Below are 16,964 nucleotides of genomic sequence, written 5' to 3' on the forward strand. Positions count from 1 at the left end.
CCGAAAGAGGTAGAAGTTACTATACTATCCTTCGAGTCCGAGATCATAGCACGTAGAATATTAGAGGCGTTTTGGATAACTGTGAGAGTGCAAAAGTGAACAGGAAGGAGTGCGATCACAAACGAACTAGCAATATCTGTGCGGGTTTTAATTCACGGGCTGGGCCGTCAGGTCCCTATGAAAAGCTCTTGCTCTTGTAGTACGTGGTGGTCTGTTACGTTACGCGATCTAGCAAATGAGGTAACCGCTAACCGATGTGTTGTCCTTTGAGTTTGTCTTTTGTTCGAATGTTTTCTATGTGGTGATGAAGCGCTTGAGAGGTAAGTCACAGATGGTTTTGATTTTTCCAGGCTCTGACGAAGCCGATAACCCCGCAAGGTTGTAAAGATCAACGCTAATCTCGGCTACAGCTCAATTACTATTATTACTATTATTACTACAATTAATCAAAGACTACGTCTAAGTACGAATTTGTATCATATGAAAAAAAAACATGAAGGAAAAAAGTTAATAACCAAAAAAAGAAAAAAAGGAGAAAAAAAGAGCTGTCGGTGTCATCACACTGTTTATTATCGCCCCGTCAGTTGAAGTAGTTAATCTCCCTGCTAAGTACCTAACGCATAATTCCAAAACACTACATATGTACACTGGTGGCAGCATTAAAAGATCTTGGAGCAGTGGTACACCAAATCTATGATGGGAGCTTGTCTGAACCTGATCCAGAAAAGAGTTATCACCTGATCACTCTAAGTACTGCATACAACACAGTTGCCCTTCGAACAATACTTCATAAAATAACCTACACTAAATATGGAGTTAGTCTTCACGACAAACAAAAAGGAAAACGTCAGGAGTGGTGCACAATTGAGCACAAATGCTCGACTGTTCGCCAAGAACTGGTGTCAGTCTCTGTTTTGTAGGGTTAAAACGACATGATAAAAAGGATAAAGTCACTGGCGCATCAATCTACTTGGGATGCGCCAACGCGTTTTACTGGAATTCGTAATCATTGAGGTTTTGGAACGCGTTTTGGCCTATACAATGAATTCCGTGGGCCAGCCGGTGATCAAGTCAGTGTTTTTGTTCTCCCAGACAAGTCTGATACCAATTTATCGACCCCGGAGGGATGAAATGCTTGGTTTACACTAGGCGGTTTCGAACCCTCGACCATGTGGCTACAACGGACTTCTGACCGACCACCACACCCGGCCCAAACGACATGAAGCATTGTGCAATTGCGTCCGCGGGTTCTCTCGAGGGGCTGCGGTGGAGCGTAGTGCTGATGAGCGTACTGGAACCGTTACTGGCACCACCCATTGCTGGAGTTTGCAGAGGTCTCACCCTGGTTCCAACTGTTGCCTCCACGGCGCCGTTTCGAGCAGGTACGCAAATGCAAAGTGCTTCATGTCGTTTTGTCCCGATTATGGTGCCATATACATTTCTCAGCAATGGCACCGACAATTCCACGAAAGGTCTTCACGTCCTCACTGCTAAGTTTCGTCGCCGATGAATCCCTCTAAAATCCGAAGTGTAGTCAAGTCAAAACGACATGAAGCACGGTGCACTTGCGTAAGCAGTGGTGGAAATAGCGGTTTGAATCGACCACTGCAAACTGCAGCGACGAGGTGCTAGCATTTGTTCACACTCATTCTTAATCGCTACGCTCCACCGCAGCCGCTTGCGCAACTGCATCGTGATCTTCATCTTCATTACCGTTTTAAATTTGCTACATTCCATAATTTTTCGCAAAAATGTAGCGGTTAGAGATTCCGCTTCCTGCACGATCGATCGGAGGTTCGAATCCGCCCTAGTGCTCACCAAGCCTTTTATCCCTCCGGAGTCAACAAATTGGTACCAGACTTGTCTGGGAGGACAAAAACACTGACTTGACACATCGGCTAGCGCTGTATAGGACAGTTCCACTTTCGTAACCCCAAACGATTCTGAATTGAAGTGAACGTGTGGGCGCATCGCAAGCGGTTTGATTAACACCAGGAACTTTCTTCTTTATCCTTTATCATCTCCTTACTTTTTTCTGTCCACCAATTAGCACTTCCCACTTACTAGGACAACGCTTCCTCACCAGTCCACATCCTATCTCTAATGTTGTGAAGTTCAGCTCAAACGCCGCGAAATCAAAGGTAACATTTGTTGAGCTCAGAACGTCCTGAAGCTCGAAACAGATGCAGAAGCGGTTACAATCGAAGCGGGATGGTAGAGAGAGGTTGAAATTGAGGCGAGACCATTGCTAGCTTCATTCTGACTGCAATCTGCAACGATGGGTGGAGTTAGTGAGGGTTCCACTTCCATCCCAACCACTAGATCCACCGCGCCGCTTAGAACGCAGCCGCTTACGCAACTACACCGTGCTTCATGTTGTTTTTACTCTACTATATACGCAGTTACTGTCCGTGATATAGGCACAAGATTTTGTGGAATCCAAAGAGATGAAATAAAAACCAAATCTCAACGATGTGCCATTGAGCTAGTAACAAAGACCAGTAAAAATTGACGACCTCTGCGCTGCGTTTTTTCGAACTTACTAACGACGACACTCGGTTAAGTTCGAATTAGAGTTGTGAATCTACCACTAGCTGCATACATTTTCCTGCAAACTTTTCCGCGAACCTTCGAGCGTAACCACCTGCGCTATGATGAACCAGAAATCAAAGCGTTTTGATTGGACTGCATTCCAACAACTAAGATTGGAGCGACTTCAAATAACCATAGTGCGGCTGTTACTAAGGTAGAAGCTAGTTATACCGTTTGCCAAATTCCAGCAGGGTGGAAGAATTTGGGAAGGGATGTACTTGTATGTATGGTATCAGCACTGCGCGTAAGAGAAACTGACAGCAGTAATGAAAGGGAGGGAATCGCGCCGTAGGATTCCGCATAGAACTCCTAGTTAGTAGTATTTACTGTATTTACTTACATCAGTATGTTTCATCAGTCATCAAATCGCACTTCTTATCGAGAGATCTTTACAACTTCATGCACTGTTAGATCTTTTCCGCTAGGATTTCCGTGAGTTAGTGGGGGCACATTGGGGATCATGACTGCTCTTCAATATCAATCCACCGACAATCGAAACGAGGAGACGAGTTCTTAAATATCAGGTCCTGTAGAGTCAAGTTTCAAGGTTGTAGTTGTTTTGGATGCACGACTTGGTTTGGTGACTTGTTTCACGAAAAACTGGAGACAAATCTTATTACAGATTTATATTGTAACCGAATAATCTAGCATTTTCAATTCACCTTTTGTCACAGATGATGCTTTGAATTTGAAAACTAGAATCCAGTGGGTCACGAGAAAAGAAAAATAACTAACGACTCGATATCCAGTTATATCGCAGCTTTTCAATCAGTTATTCTTGTTCGCTGCAACAGATCTGACTTGAGCATTCGACGCGCTCTGATGAGAAAAAATAGACGCGCAGCGAATTGTCGCGTTGCAGCGTTCCGTTCTCCACAAACATCTAATCGTCAGTTTGAAGCCTACCGCTCTTCTTTAGGCTGTGCACGTCTTTTGCTTGGAATTTATTGGTTTTACCTCCTTCTTTTTTGAAACAACACGAGAAGATCTGAATTAAGGTGAGTGATTCTTCTAATTAGGAATTGTGTCAGAATAATGAGATGGATTTTCATTTCTGTCTCATATCTTCTACTTCAACCCATAAAGGTGTCAAAGTTTTGTTATTCTTAGGGTAGTGGTTCCCTTATAAAAGTGTAGTAATTAGGATGAACCATGGATCCAGGCCGTGTTGGCACTGTGCAATCTCTGATTCTGAGGTTACTAACCAATCATTTGGCAATTGGATTAGTGAGAAGTGTTGTCTGAAGCTTCCCATCACTTATTCATCGTCCAACTGATGGTTTAATGAAAAGTCAAGTTGTAGGCGAGTTGTATGTATGCGTACGCGAGGCGAAAGATCAAGATGCATGAGTCGTTTCAATATGTGCTGTTGCCAATGCCTTGGTATCGATCGGGAACGCTGCCACCTCACGCATTACGCATTTAATAACCATACTATGAAATTTGGAGTTTCGAACCGCATTGACTACAAAGTCAAGAAAACTCCATCGGAAGGGTGGATGAGGTCAACATTGTGATGAAACATTTCTCTCTGCATGAGGAGAATGGTCCGTTCTTTTAATTAGTCGGGAACTGCTTTCTTTCCAAATCGTCCTCTTCCTATCAAATTTTTATTGTTTTCTTCTCCTGAGGAAGGGAATCTGTAAAAATGAGCATTGAAGGTATAGTTGGGTCAAAACGATCTGGACTTCGCGCGCGGCTGTGCTCGAATTGGCGCAGTGGTTCTAGTCGGGGCGGGAGCTTCACAATCGGACAATAGTAGTGAGAAAAGTCTCTCCACAGCCACTTGCTCCACCGCACCCTTTCGAGGTTTTAATGAAAGCGAAGGCAAAATTACTTACGTGAATTAATCTCATATTCTGCAGTACACTTTCTTCTCCCACAAAAAAAAAACAACAAATGTTTTGTCTGGAAGTTACAGAAAGGGTTCCTAGAATCTCAAAGGTTTTCTGGATTCACTTCCTGATGCAGGAGTCTTGATATGAACTTTCGAAGGCTCTGGATATTGCTCTCTCTGATCGTTTCAAAATGTGCCGCAGAGCGGTTGACAAGTAAAGATAAGTTAGATTGCTTTATCTTGATAACGTATCATTCAATTTTACAGGGACTGTTCGATTTGGTTGAATTAGTTTGAACCATTTGTGTTACAATCAAAGATGAGCTACGGTGGTTACGGAAATCGTGGATACGACTTTCAAAGAAGAGATCGCATAAATGAAGATGAAGTTCCGGAGTCCAAGCATACCATTTTCATTCGTGGTTTGCCTGGAGATACATCTACAGACGAAATAAAGTGAGTTCCTTTCCTTCAATGTCGATTCTTTAATTTGGGAAAAAAAGAGTTTGTTAGACGAACAAATTGTAGTACACTGCATAAGCATGCATCCAACTATTTTATTGTACTTATTTGGTATATTTTGACGTCACTCTTTCTGTTTTATTGCTTGTTGTTTGAAAAAAGTAACAACTGATCTTTCCAGCTATAAAATAACTCTTGATTTGATGATAATCGATATTTAATGAGCGTCAAATAATTGGAGGAGATTTCCACGATTGCCGTTGGACGTTACTCTCTTCCCTATCCTGTTACTCTATACCATTGTTTGCCCTTTGGATAGTTTTCCGTTCGTTGCCTAGGAAGGGTGCCCTGAGCATCATCATGTTAATTTAATTGGTTCACGTTTCAATGTTTTCTTCTTGTGAAGGTGAGTGGAAACGACATGTGGGAAATACTATACACAAATCCTCAAGCATGACTATATCATTGACAATTTTTTAGAAAATATATTCCCACGTGTGTTCTTCAGAGAGTATTTCGAGGATCGGATTGGACCAGTGTCTTTCGATTTTGTTAAAACGAGCGCTGATCAACAACGGTTGTTCGTAGCCGTTCGCTTCGAAACAAGAGATGATGCCAAGGAAGCAATGAGCAAGTAAGATTTTGTCAAAAATTGGGAACTTAACGGCGGATTCTCTGTACCTCTGGATTGGACTGGACTGGATCCATACCCTCTATAGCATCTGATTTACTTATGCTGTACTTTTGAATGAAATGTTTCCAAAATTTTGGGTGGAGTATAGTCGGGTCAAAACTACACGAAACACGGTGCATTAGCGTGCGCGCTGGAAAGGGCGGGGTGGAGGCAGCAGTTGGAAACGAGTTTGGGACCATCCCAAATTGCAGCGATAGGTGGTGCCAGCAAGGGTTCCAGTGCGCTCCTAACCGCTACGCTCACCGCAGTGTAGTTTTGCGTTCGAATGGTACACCTTGTAGGTCAATGAAGATTCATGTGCGTCACTGTAATCATGGATAAAAAGTGTTTTTAAAATATGTTTGAAAGCTAATCTAAAATATTTCTGCAAGAGCAGGAGCTGCCCGAAGTTCAGAGCAGAACTTACTCTTATAAGGATCCATGAGATTTTCACGAATTGAGTATTCATGCCAGCTTGAATAGGTTTTGGAGGGTGTACCACAGTGGTAATTGGTTCCGCTGCGACCATCTTCCCGGAATCTATAGATTAGTACTACCCATGTATAGCAGGACACACTTTATACGTAAATTGATCCCGTTGGATCATCTTGAGCTCGGAATCATTCCATTGAGATCTGTAAACACCACGCACTTCATCATTTTTGATAGACCCAGCTAAGTAAGGACAGTATGTGTTTTTAATTTGAGCCGGACGCGAGCTTGTTACAATCCTTTATTATTGGCTAACCTTCTGGCGAAATCGCTTTCTATCCGATCAAGCGCTCTATCCGTGCAACAAGCAAAGCCCTATCTTTGCTGTTGTTTACATAGTTACAAGTGGAAGTGTTTTTCTCATATTAGAATCGTAGGACTTCACTGACTAGACACCTGTCGTAGTATGACTAGCCCACTCAAAATACCAACCTTAATTAGGGAGCAGTTCCGTAGTATAGAGGCGTCCATTTTGTGATTTTTATTGGGGCTCTTGGATGGATCTAAAACGTTTTTGAGTGCCTTCCCCGCGGCTACACTAGATTGGCGCACCAATATAGTGATCTTAACTTCAAAATCTTTTCCGTTATGATGCTGTACCCCATGAGCCCTAATGCCGTGAAGTCGCGTAATTTCCTTTTTTGCCGTCTAGGTGTTCTTTAACCCGAACACGTAGGGGTATAGTAGTTTCTCCTATGTATTCGTCACCGCACTGCGTACAGGAGATTAGATAAACATCTGAGTTCATGCAATTGCATACTTTGTTGTCCTGACATATAGTGCAAATGCCGTCGTATAGGCGATTACATATGAGCCTTTGCTTAAGATTGCTACGGGAAGCTGTATAATCGCTATGGATTCTTTGATATTTGCTTTCCTGACTCCGCCGACTGGTAACCCTAACCTCATTGGAAATAAACTATACAATTGTATTTTCTGCATACCTGATTTGTTTCGGGTTTGTTCTCTTTTAGTCATAGACTGCATTGGTCTGTAGCATTTATTGGCTGCAATTTTCTTAGCGAGCTCGATTGATTCTTTCCTATTCTCCGGTGCAAGTGGCGACCGAAACATATTTCGTACAATCGACCTCTTATGATGGATGAGCAGAAAGATAGTGAACCAAGATATTCTCGTTACTAACTTTGCAGTACCATTTCCTCCACTGCGTTCTGTTTGAGATATGCACAACGTTGAGAAACGTTAACTGTTCTCCTCAGCCTTTCTCGAGTGAACTTAGTATGTGTCGACTGTTCAGTTAGTACCTTGTGTCCATTTCTGCTTGAGTGGAACAAACAATGAAAAAGTCGTGAATGTATCGGCAATAAAGCAAAGGACGCGTTTCCGAAATTTTAGCCATGGGAGCGATCGAGATCGGAACATCAATTTTAGCCATGAGAACAGTGGCCAGTGTTATTGCCAACCGGTCCGAGATACAAACCTCGAAAATGGAGGACCCCCAACGAATTCCTAGGTTCATTTTTCCATGCGATAAGAGAAAGATAGCAGAAGTAGACAAGCAGTCAAATTAAGAATTAGGTTGAATGGTAAAGGGTACAGCCTTGATTTTGCTCAGCATAATTACAACTCTCATCTACACCGAACAACTCTACAATTTTTCCATGCGATAAGAGAAAGATAGATAGCAGAAGTAGACAAGCAGTCAAATTAAGAATTAGGTTTAAAGAATTGCCTCGCGTACAGAATTCTTTGACCGAGGAATCAATAACTTGCCCAATCGACACGCTACCGTTGTTGACAGTTGCCAGTAATACTCTCTGACTAATTTTGTTCTCAATCAAATATTTTAGTTAGTTTTAGTCTTTAAACTAGAGAAGTAGTAAAAAAAAACGTAAACAAGGCTATCTAAGTAAACTAATTAAATGGGATCAGGTGTTTGCACGGGTTGTATTGTATTATGTAAATAATATAATATACTTGTTCAAAACTTCTCAAGATTTAGCTGGACTTCTTTAAGAAATATCCAAATGAATTCACTTTACGAATTCACAACACCCTGTCTAATTTTTATCAGATTGATTCGTCTTTGTGCCCAGTAGTCGATGAATGCATTCGACTGAACTGACATCCTGCGTCTTGCATCATGCGGCAAAGACGGACACTAGTTTTCCGAGGAGGCATGTTAGGAAGGCCAGAGTAAAGCACCAATACTGGGCTTCAGAGCGCGTCACGTCAGCTTGGTTGGACGCAGGAGTTTGTTCGCACTCCCACTCCCTCAAGGAATCCCACTGAAGCATCGGTATTGCACGTATCGGATATTCACTAATTGACTCTTGATAGAATATTTTCATCTCGCAGGAAATTTGCGTTCTAGAAGAATGCTCATAATGCTCTATCAAATTTAGGTACAGCGACAGTGAACTAATGGGATATCGTTGTGAATTAACATGGTTCAAGGATATTCGGCGGTACGCACAGTATCAAAGTCTTAATCAACAAAGTACGCTGGAAATTTCCTCATTTTTCCTCTGGAAATGAAAGGATTAATGAAGAGTTTGTAGGGCGCGGACGTCCAGCACTTCGTAGAAACTACCAGTACAACACCAGTAGAGATCGCGGTAGAGACCCGTCAGTTTTGGATTCTTGTTTATCCCAGATTTACTGATACAGTTTTAACTCGGCGTCTATTCAATTCGCACATGCAGCTTTTTCTAATTGTGTAATTCTTCACTCTTGTTTCTCTATCTCCTTGTTTTTAAGACGTATTCAGCGAGGTTAGTTTAGTTCAGTACATTATTTTAGAATGAGTCCAAATACTTGGCGTCGTTTGTTCAATTGTTGACTTCTTAGTACTTCAGGGCCAAAAGACGTTATTCTGAACGGGACGATGATAGGAGTCGTTCGCGTTCAAAAGAGAGAGGCCGTTCCTCAAGTTATAGTCGATCACCTAGTGGAAGGTTTGTGGAAGGGTATGCATTCTTTCTACAATTTTCCGAAAAAAGTGATTCTTTGATGTTTAGGTCTGGGGAGTCGTCAAGAAGTCACTCCAAAAGTAGTGGGCGGGCAGCTAGTGAGGAGAGAAATCGGCGATCTTCCTCCAGAGACACAAACTCAGCACAAGGGTTGGGTCGCGAGAAAGACAACGAAGGCGATCCAGATCGTAAACGCCGTAAGAAAGAAAGAAAACAAAAGAAGTCGTTAGTTTTTTTTCTCGCAGCGCCATTACAATGTAGTTGCAGGGTGTCGATTTTTGCAGGAAGAAGAAGCGTAGTGGTTCTGGCTCACGGAGCTCTTCGGAAGATCGCTCATCAACACCGGAGCAAGCAATATGTAACGTTCATTTTCCTTGTAGTTTTCTATTTCGCCTCACTTTCTAATATGCTGAGAGGCGTTAAAGGGTTTTAGAGCTGAGAACTATAGGCATCGGTGAGATTAATTCCTAGAAACCAATTGAATTTGTCGCCACAATGAATTCTTTAATTTTTAGTCCACAAACGTTCCCCAACTCGATTAGAGCATTTTAATTTTTTTCAGCCAATAGATCTAATTCGAGCGGTTCAGTCACATTTAATTCCTTTTAGCCATTTCGATGCCTATATGTCATGCTTTCTTCGATCTTTTGATGCGTCCAACGTCCCTCTGCGGTCTCGTTATATTCTTAACACCGGGTAGTTGTTTAAAAGAAAACCCCGCGTACTTCTATTGATGGCAAAATGACATTCATTATGATTTTTGGTATTTTGATATGATTATTCATATCGTGTTTGATGTTTTTTTCTTGGTACTTGGTGCATTGTAATGTACAGTATTGTTGGAAAACGAGCTGGGTGAGATGAGGTTAAAAATGCCGAAAGTTAGTTTTTCCCATGGTTATTGCTAGCTACACTTAGTACGCTATTGCAGTGTATATAGTTGGGTAAATGCGACATGAAGCAATCGCGTAAGCGGCTGCGCTCGAACCGGCGCGGTGGAGAGAGCGTTTGGAATCGGGGCGGGACTATCGCGACCTGCGTCAATGAACGGTAGCAAAGGTCCGCACTTGATCCTAATTGCTACGATCCACCGCACCCCTACAAGCGCAACCACTTACGCAGCTGTACCATCCTCCGTTTTGACTCTAATATATGTTTTCCGTGAAACTCTGACATTTGGTCAACACCTCTTCCCGCATATTAATCTGCTTGTTCCTATGCATAGCTCTTTATACTTATATCACTCAAAGCTTGACGTGAGTTTTATAACAATAAAATGCTTTGTGGGTCATTACGGTAGTTACAACGAACTTTCGCTAATTTTTCTGCTCAATTTTACTTGGTTTATGTTGAAGTTAGTGCTAGAATTAAGTGAGTTAAGAAGAAAATTCTCTTCGCATCGATGATGCTAATCCCAATTCACGAAAAAATGTAATGTATGATTAATAATGTAAGGAAGCTACTTTTTCACAAAACACATCAAATATTAACACAGTCATTGGGCTAGCTTCTTTTTTTTTATCATGCTCTTTCACAATAGATAACTAGTTTTTAAGTTGGACGTCATGCTCCTGCCGGCTCTCCAGTATCGCCTAATCAAGAAGATTCGCCTACGGCTGCAGCTGCAGCTAGCGCACCACCTCCTAATAGTGAAACAGCGCAGTCAAACTCGGATGTTGCTCCATCACCTTTTCCTGCAGCACCTATTATTCCTTCGCCACCAGTTCGATTCCCGATTCGCATTCATACTCCTGCAAGTGTAATAAGCAATACGACATTTGCAATTGGAATTGACTCGGTATCTTCTTTACTTTCTGTTAAAAATGACTTGCTTTTTGTCTTACCCTAATCTCATCTTAATGATAAGGACGAGCTGCCCCGTAAAGTTATGCGTCACATGTCCCCATCTGCTGGTGCTGTTGTGACCCCTCCTTCAGTTGCCGCAGTTGCACAGGAAGAGGAAAAGCTTGATCAAGGTACCGTTTCGATCATATTATTTCGATCTAACGCCTCTCAATATCTTCACACTTTTATCCGGCAAGCACCAATTTACTATGATTCTTTGGGAAATCTGCTTTTTTGGTTCATTGCTTTGCGCAGTGTTATGCTCGTGTCTCTTTTGTATGACTCAAGAAGAACTTTGGGTTGCAAATACAATATATTCTAGCTTTTTTGAGTTTTTTTCTCGCATCGAGTAATATTTTTGCTGGTTAAATGCTTAGAATCTGGGCTAAGCGGATTCCTCAATGGCTTTCGTACATATTCTTTAAGGTTTTCTCATATTGCACAAGGAAAAAATTAGGGGAGATAACACATTAGCTTTGTATGATCTGGCAAAATAGAAAGGTTAACACTGTCAAATTCAATATCACTCAGCACTTTGTCTTTCGTTTCACTTGGCATTCAACGATGAATGAAGACAGCTATTCTTTGTATTCCTTAACATATTAACAGGGTCCGTCAACAGGATGCACCATAGAACTCGTTATAACCCGAAGATAGTTCTTTTTGAGCTTTACTATTAAGAAAGAAAACCGGGACACTAGTGCAATTCTCTACTTCAGTCATTGATAGTATTCAGTATATATTGATTTCTTGTTGGCATTTACCTTATTACCTGTTGCGTATCATTCGCATTCATTTTGTTATTTTTCATTTTGTAGAAAAGCAAGACACAGTCATGACAGCAATGGATCTACCTCCTCCCCCTTGTCCACCGTTGTTCAATAGCGAGAAAAGGTAAGTACTTTGATTTTTTCTGGTATGAGAGGTATACCTCATTTTTCTGAATGTAGAAATATGTGGACCATTTTTCAACCTGTGACCTTTGACCATCCACTCTTTATCCCACGACTTTTCACACTCGCAGCGTCATTTTTAGTGGACTTCCAACAACATCGGTGAAATGTTCGGAAAAAGTTTTAAAAGATTGATTTTTATTGCAAAACTTGAAAAATATAAACTCATCTTCTCCTTCCCTTTGGTTTCTTTTACAACGTCCTATCTTCGCAATCAGCTGCCGTTTTCCCACACAAAGTGCACCCGGGAATGACTTGGGAAATTTCAGCGCCAACCAATTTATTTTATATTCAGCTTTCCCTCTGAAGCTTCGCGGTAATATAGAGTTCTGTGTGTAGTTTACGAGTTTATCGTGGGTGGCCACGCTCAGTTTCCCCTAATCCTTCTCAAAAACGTCGTGAGAAGTGAAATTTCAAGTGGATCAAGCGAAGGATTTTCGACAGCTTCTGATTTCTCCGTTTATTCGGGTCTACGAGGCCACTCACGACGAAGTTTGTGCTGTGTATGGAGACCATCGAGCGTGGCATGGAAGAATTCAAAATGAACAAAAAAAAGGCAGAAACATTAAAGAAACCAGAATGAAGTACCGAAAAATGTCTTTCGGAACTATCACAAGAGCGACCATGCAGGGTATATTATTGATTAGTTTCGCATAGGTTTTTTGTTCAAAACAAAACTGGAAGAAAGTCTACTTTCTGAAGTTTCCGAAATTGAAACAAAGTTCCGAAGAGTTACCTCAGACTGGATAAGTAATCCGTCAAAGATACTGAATTAAGCAAGTAATCGGATAATACTCAGAAGTTGGAAGTTGAATTAGAAAATTTCAACCTTACGTCGCGAGAAAATGTACGACGAAATGATGATCTACAAAAGTCTAATGATTTTGAACTAGGTTGTATTTCTGCACTGACTCACTCTCATTCTTCTGTGCAAAAATTGAACGAGAGGTTCCTGTATTTTGTAAGCAGGATGGACTTCGTGCGATCACTAACATTTCAGAGACTCAGTCAGTGCGGAAATAGAACTTAGTTCAAAATTATTAGACTTGTGCAGATCATCATTTCGTCGTATACTTTCTTGCGATGTAAGATTGAAAATTTTGATCTTTGAAATTCTTAGTGTTATCCGATTACTTTCTTAATTCCATATCTTTGAATAGTACTCATCCAGTCTGAGGTAGCTCTTCAGAGTTTTGCTTAGAGGATTTGACTTTAACACGTGCTTCTTTTATTCTGTTGTCATGGTTATCTCTTATTCAGTCTCCATGCCAACCAAACCATTCCACGTGATCGCGCGTACTTTCAGTTAAATCTGCTGATAGGGCGCATAGGCTTTGTACAAATTTTCTTTGCATATATGTCGTTGATCAACATGCACTTTCTTGTTTAGGGCAAATCCCATTTTGTGCAAATCGGAAAAGCAGGAAAACAAGCCTGCTACACCACCATCCGAAGTGCCTTCTGCTCCCTCTTCTGTTCAACAGAGCACAATTTCATCTCTAGTACGAGTAGGGGATTTTTTCTGATTACAAAGTTGTTTCCGGTTCTCGCTATTAATACATTCTTATAGAATGATGGGCCACCACCATCTAAATCGGCTACTTCTCGTTTTCCGACAACGGCTCGTCTATTTACCCAGTTAAAGGAGATACAGTCTACGATTATCAAAACTGTTAAGGCAGAACCGAAGTCGAGCGAAGGTTTTTTGTTTGTTTCCTCTTTTTGTGAGCACTTCATCAACGTTCTTCTGTCTCGCCTATTGCTTTTCTGTTTTAGCCTCTGGTGGTCTTAGACTTAGCAGCTTAGCTACTTGCCAACAAGACAGTGAAGAAGAGAAACGTACAATCAGAGAAAACAGACTGTCAAAATTGGACGAAATATCTCTTGAGAGGTTCATGGTAAAAAAGAAAAAGTTGGAAGAGGTTAGCTTGTCTTTATTGTCAAAATTCGTAGTGCTTACATGTTACTTTCTGCTTATAAAAGAAGCATATTCTGAAAAAAAAGTGTTTACAGACTTTCCGCGGCGATTGTCAAACATATGCGTTTGTGACTAGAAAGCTTATTGAGAAGGATCCTTCACTAGAATCGCAACTACGCATCGCTCTGATCGAGAATATGGAAGATCTCGAAAAGCAGGTCTACGAACAAGTTGATGTATATCTTGATACTATATGTGATTAAATCAGTTCTCATTCCAGTGCTACTTTTTTCACGTTCTTTTTCAGTGTTTGCTACCCTTTTTTTTAAATCGAAGAGCTTTTGCTTAATTTTTGGAGTTCATTTGTTAGTTATTTTATTCCGTCAACCAATGCTCTTGTGGTAAAGATTTGCAGTATAATGTACGCTTGTATTGAGTGTAATTTTGCAAAGGCATTGTCGTTTTTTCGTTCATCATTTGTAACAGTCTGGATGTTGTCGTTATTATCTCAACAATAAATTTATCACCATATCGCTTTTTTTGGTGGATTTCTTGTATGGATAAATGGAGAGACAGCTTCTATATTGGACCACGAACCCATCTCGCGCTAAATAGACAGTATATACACGAATGCGAAGATTAAAATAAAGATTTCAACTCATATGAATAGCTGCCTTTCATGCAGCTGAACTGTCGGCAGACGTGGAAATGACTCATGGATTCAATATTTCGAGAGATTCTCCAGATTTCGGGAATATTGCAGATGGTGGTGTCGATGATTCAATTAAAAACGTCTCAGAACTCAATTTCTATGTGCCGCTTAAAGTACAACTGTTCAGATCCCATTTGTAGAAAAATCAGCAGTCGTCCTGACGTTGTAGTACATGTGGACGGTTCAAGCTGTTAGAATTTTTGCCGAGAGGTTGAACTCTACTTTTGAGGCGTACAGAAAAAAGAGTACTTGCCGAATCACCTTAATGACTCTCAGTAGTCGAAGAACTTCGTATATATCCGAAGACCTAACATTCCATGACAATATGCTTGGGCAGCGCTGATGTTTAATACGGGTCATACCCTTTCCTAATGTGAGGCTTTGGAGCAGTTTTCTTTCTAATTGATAAAATCAATGAAGATACTTCAAATCCTTGTTGTTTTGTTGTTTTTACCTTCTACTTTTGACGCTCAAACTGGAGAAAGCTCGAATCCCTATAAATTTAATTAATTGAATTGAAATCCCTATAAATTTACCTCTCCTGCTGCCCAGCGTAGTGTGCTGTGTAAAAGCATTGATAAGTGTTCAGTTAGTAGTTGTAATAGTTCGTTGTTTTCGTATTGTGTAGATAATATTTATGCGCTAAAGTCCGTTTATTCATCATAAGTAATGTGTTCGAGATTGTGAATACTTCCGGAAAGATGTCAGTGCTTAACACACAACAAAAACACACAAAAACAGCGATAGGAGGAAGGCACGAAGTGGTGGTTTCAGTTGACGTGAACCCGGGACCAGCCGTATGTACTTAATTGCTGAGCTCTACGAGAACGTTCATGTCGTCACTTCTCACGATTAAAAGGATAAAGGATAAAGTCACTGGCGTATCAATCCACTTGGGATGCGCCAACGCGTTTTACTGGAATTCGTAATCGTTGAGGTTTTGGAACGCGTGTTGGCCTATACAATGACTTGCGGGGGCGAGCCGAAGATCGAACCCTCGACCGTGTGGTTACAACGGACCTCTAACCCACCGCGCCACGTCCTTCTCAGGATTACTTCTACCTAAAGCGCAACAGAAAAGATGACACCCAGACGCATCACCTACCTCTGATATTAGCTTAAAATGTTGGTCGTAAGACGATGGATACGGAGTTCGATATCGGCCCAGGTCTAGCCGTCCATCCCCTAATATTGGTGAATTGGAAATCGGCGACAGTCTGGCGCAGCGGGCCTTCTCACATCGCATCAAAATTGTTTTTGAAGTGAAAAGAAATTGATGTGAAAGTTAAGATGTGCGTCACAACCGACGTGAACTCATAGGGGTGTTAGTGTGAGTGTGACAAATGAGTTCCCGATGTTTTGAATAGGGCGGCAATGGAGGGCAACTAGGCGTGTTCTACAGACACAACGTGGCCAAGACCAACACATAGCAGTATCAAAACGACAAGAAGCACGGTGCCGTTGCGTAAGCGTTTGTGCTTGAAGCGGTGCGATGGAGCGTAGCAATTGGGATCGTAAAAGGATCCTCGCTACCGTCACTCATCTGTGCGGTTCGCGATGGTCCCACCTTGATTCCAACCGCTATCTTCACCGCGCCGCTTCAAGCGCACCCGCTTACGCAAATACACCAGGCTTCATGTCGTTTTGACTCTAACATACTAGTGTGAGAACGCACTGCTTTTTTACGAAATATTCATAATTGTATCAAAAAGGAAGTTCATTATATTAAAAATAGTTGAAAAAGTGCGAAAACACTTCGACGTCTTAGCATAAAACTTCATCGTCTTCATCGTACACTTCATATATCAGTAATCTAATCATCCGATGTCTATGCCTTAAAGGCAGCATACCACGAATCTGAGGTGGTGCGGATTTCAGGTGGAGTATTCGTGTACGGGATAGTAGATTATGGAAAGGGGGTGATTTCTTCCCAATTTCCGTATAAAAAAAACGGCCCGGAAGATGCGGCGCGCGCAGAAGGCTGGTGCGCTCCAATCGAATCAATCTATCCTTGTAGAAAATAGCGCGCCGTAGCGCCTGAAGCCGTATCTTCCGGGCCGTTTTTTTATGGCAGTTAAGAAGAAATGGACGGAATCACCCACCTCACTATAATCTACGACCGGATATTCCGCCTGAAATCCGTACCACCTCAGATTCGTGGGGTGATGCCTTTAATTTCTTCACGACTGAACGCCCATCGTAAGGTTGTCTATGGAGAAAAACTGGACTGATCAGGTATATGCCATTCTTTACCCAAGCTTCAGGTAATACAGTCACACTGTACGTTTCTTCTCAGACGAACGGATCTCCTGAGGGAAGACAGTGATGGACAAAATACTGCTTTATATTATAGTAGGATTATGGTTCAATCCAAGTCGTATATTCGTACACTATATGATCTTCGTGCACACTTGTAACCCAGTAATAGACGTTTGTCCCCTTATCAAACGTAAAAAAAGACATCAAACGAAAACAAGGATGTCATTCTAATATAGACAAACAAAATTTAATCATAATGAGATTCGCGAGTGACGAATTAGAATCTAC

At 41.4% G+C, this 16,964-nt stretch overlaps 1 protein-coding gene across 2 annotated transcripts; it reads left to right on the forward strand.

Moving 5' to 3' along the window:
* Positions 1–4,748: 4,748 nt before the first annotated feature.
* RB195_000672 (uncharacterized protein) lies at positions 4,749–14,054 on the forward strand (the record flags this gene model as incomplete). 2 transcript variants are annotated; one of them, XM_064197141.1, is made up of 15 exons in its annotated part: positions 4,749–4,885; positions 5,400–5,525; positions 8,423–8,517; positions 8,579–8,645; positions 8,876–8,974; positions 9,038–9,214; positions 9,274–9,347; positions 10,546–10,787; positions 10,857–10,965; positions 11,653–11,728; positions 13,178–13,295; positions 13,358–13,487; positions 13,564–13,709; positions 13,801–13,941; positions 14,013–14,054. In XM_064197141.1, 15 exons carry the CDS (start codon positions 4,749–4,751, stop codon positions 14,052–14,054), a joined length of 1,779 nt encoding a protein of 592 aa, XP_064053021.1. The 2 variants fall into 2 exon arrangements, with proteins under 2 accessions (XP_064053021.1, XP_064053022.1); XM_064197140.1 differs by lacking the exon at positions 14,013–14,054 and having other exon boundaries at positions 13,801–13,968.
* Positions 14,055–16,964: the final 2,910 nt, after the last annotated feature.

The sequence above is a fragment of the Necator americanus genome, chromosome IV (genome assembly GCF_031761385.1).
Source record: "Necator americanus strain Aroian chromosome IV, whole genome shotgun sequence".
In the NCBI taxonomy this organism is placed as follows: Eukaryota; Metazoa; Nematoda; class Chromadorea; order Rhabditida; family Ancylostomatidae; genus Necator; species Necator americanus.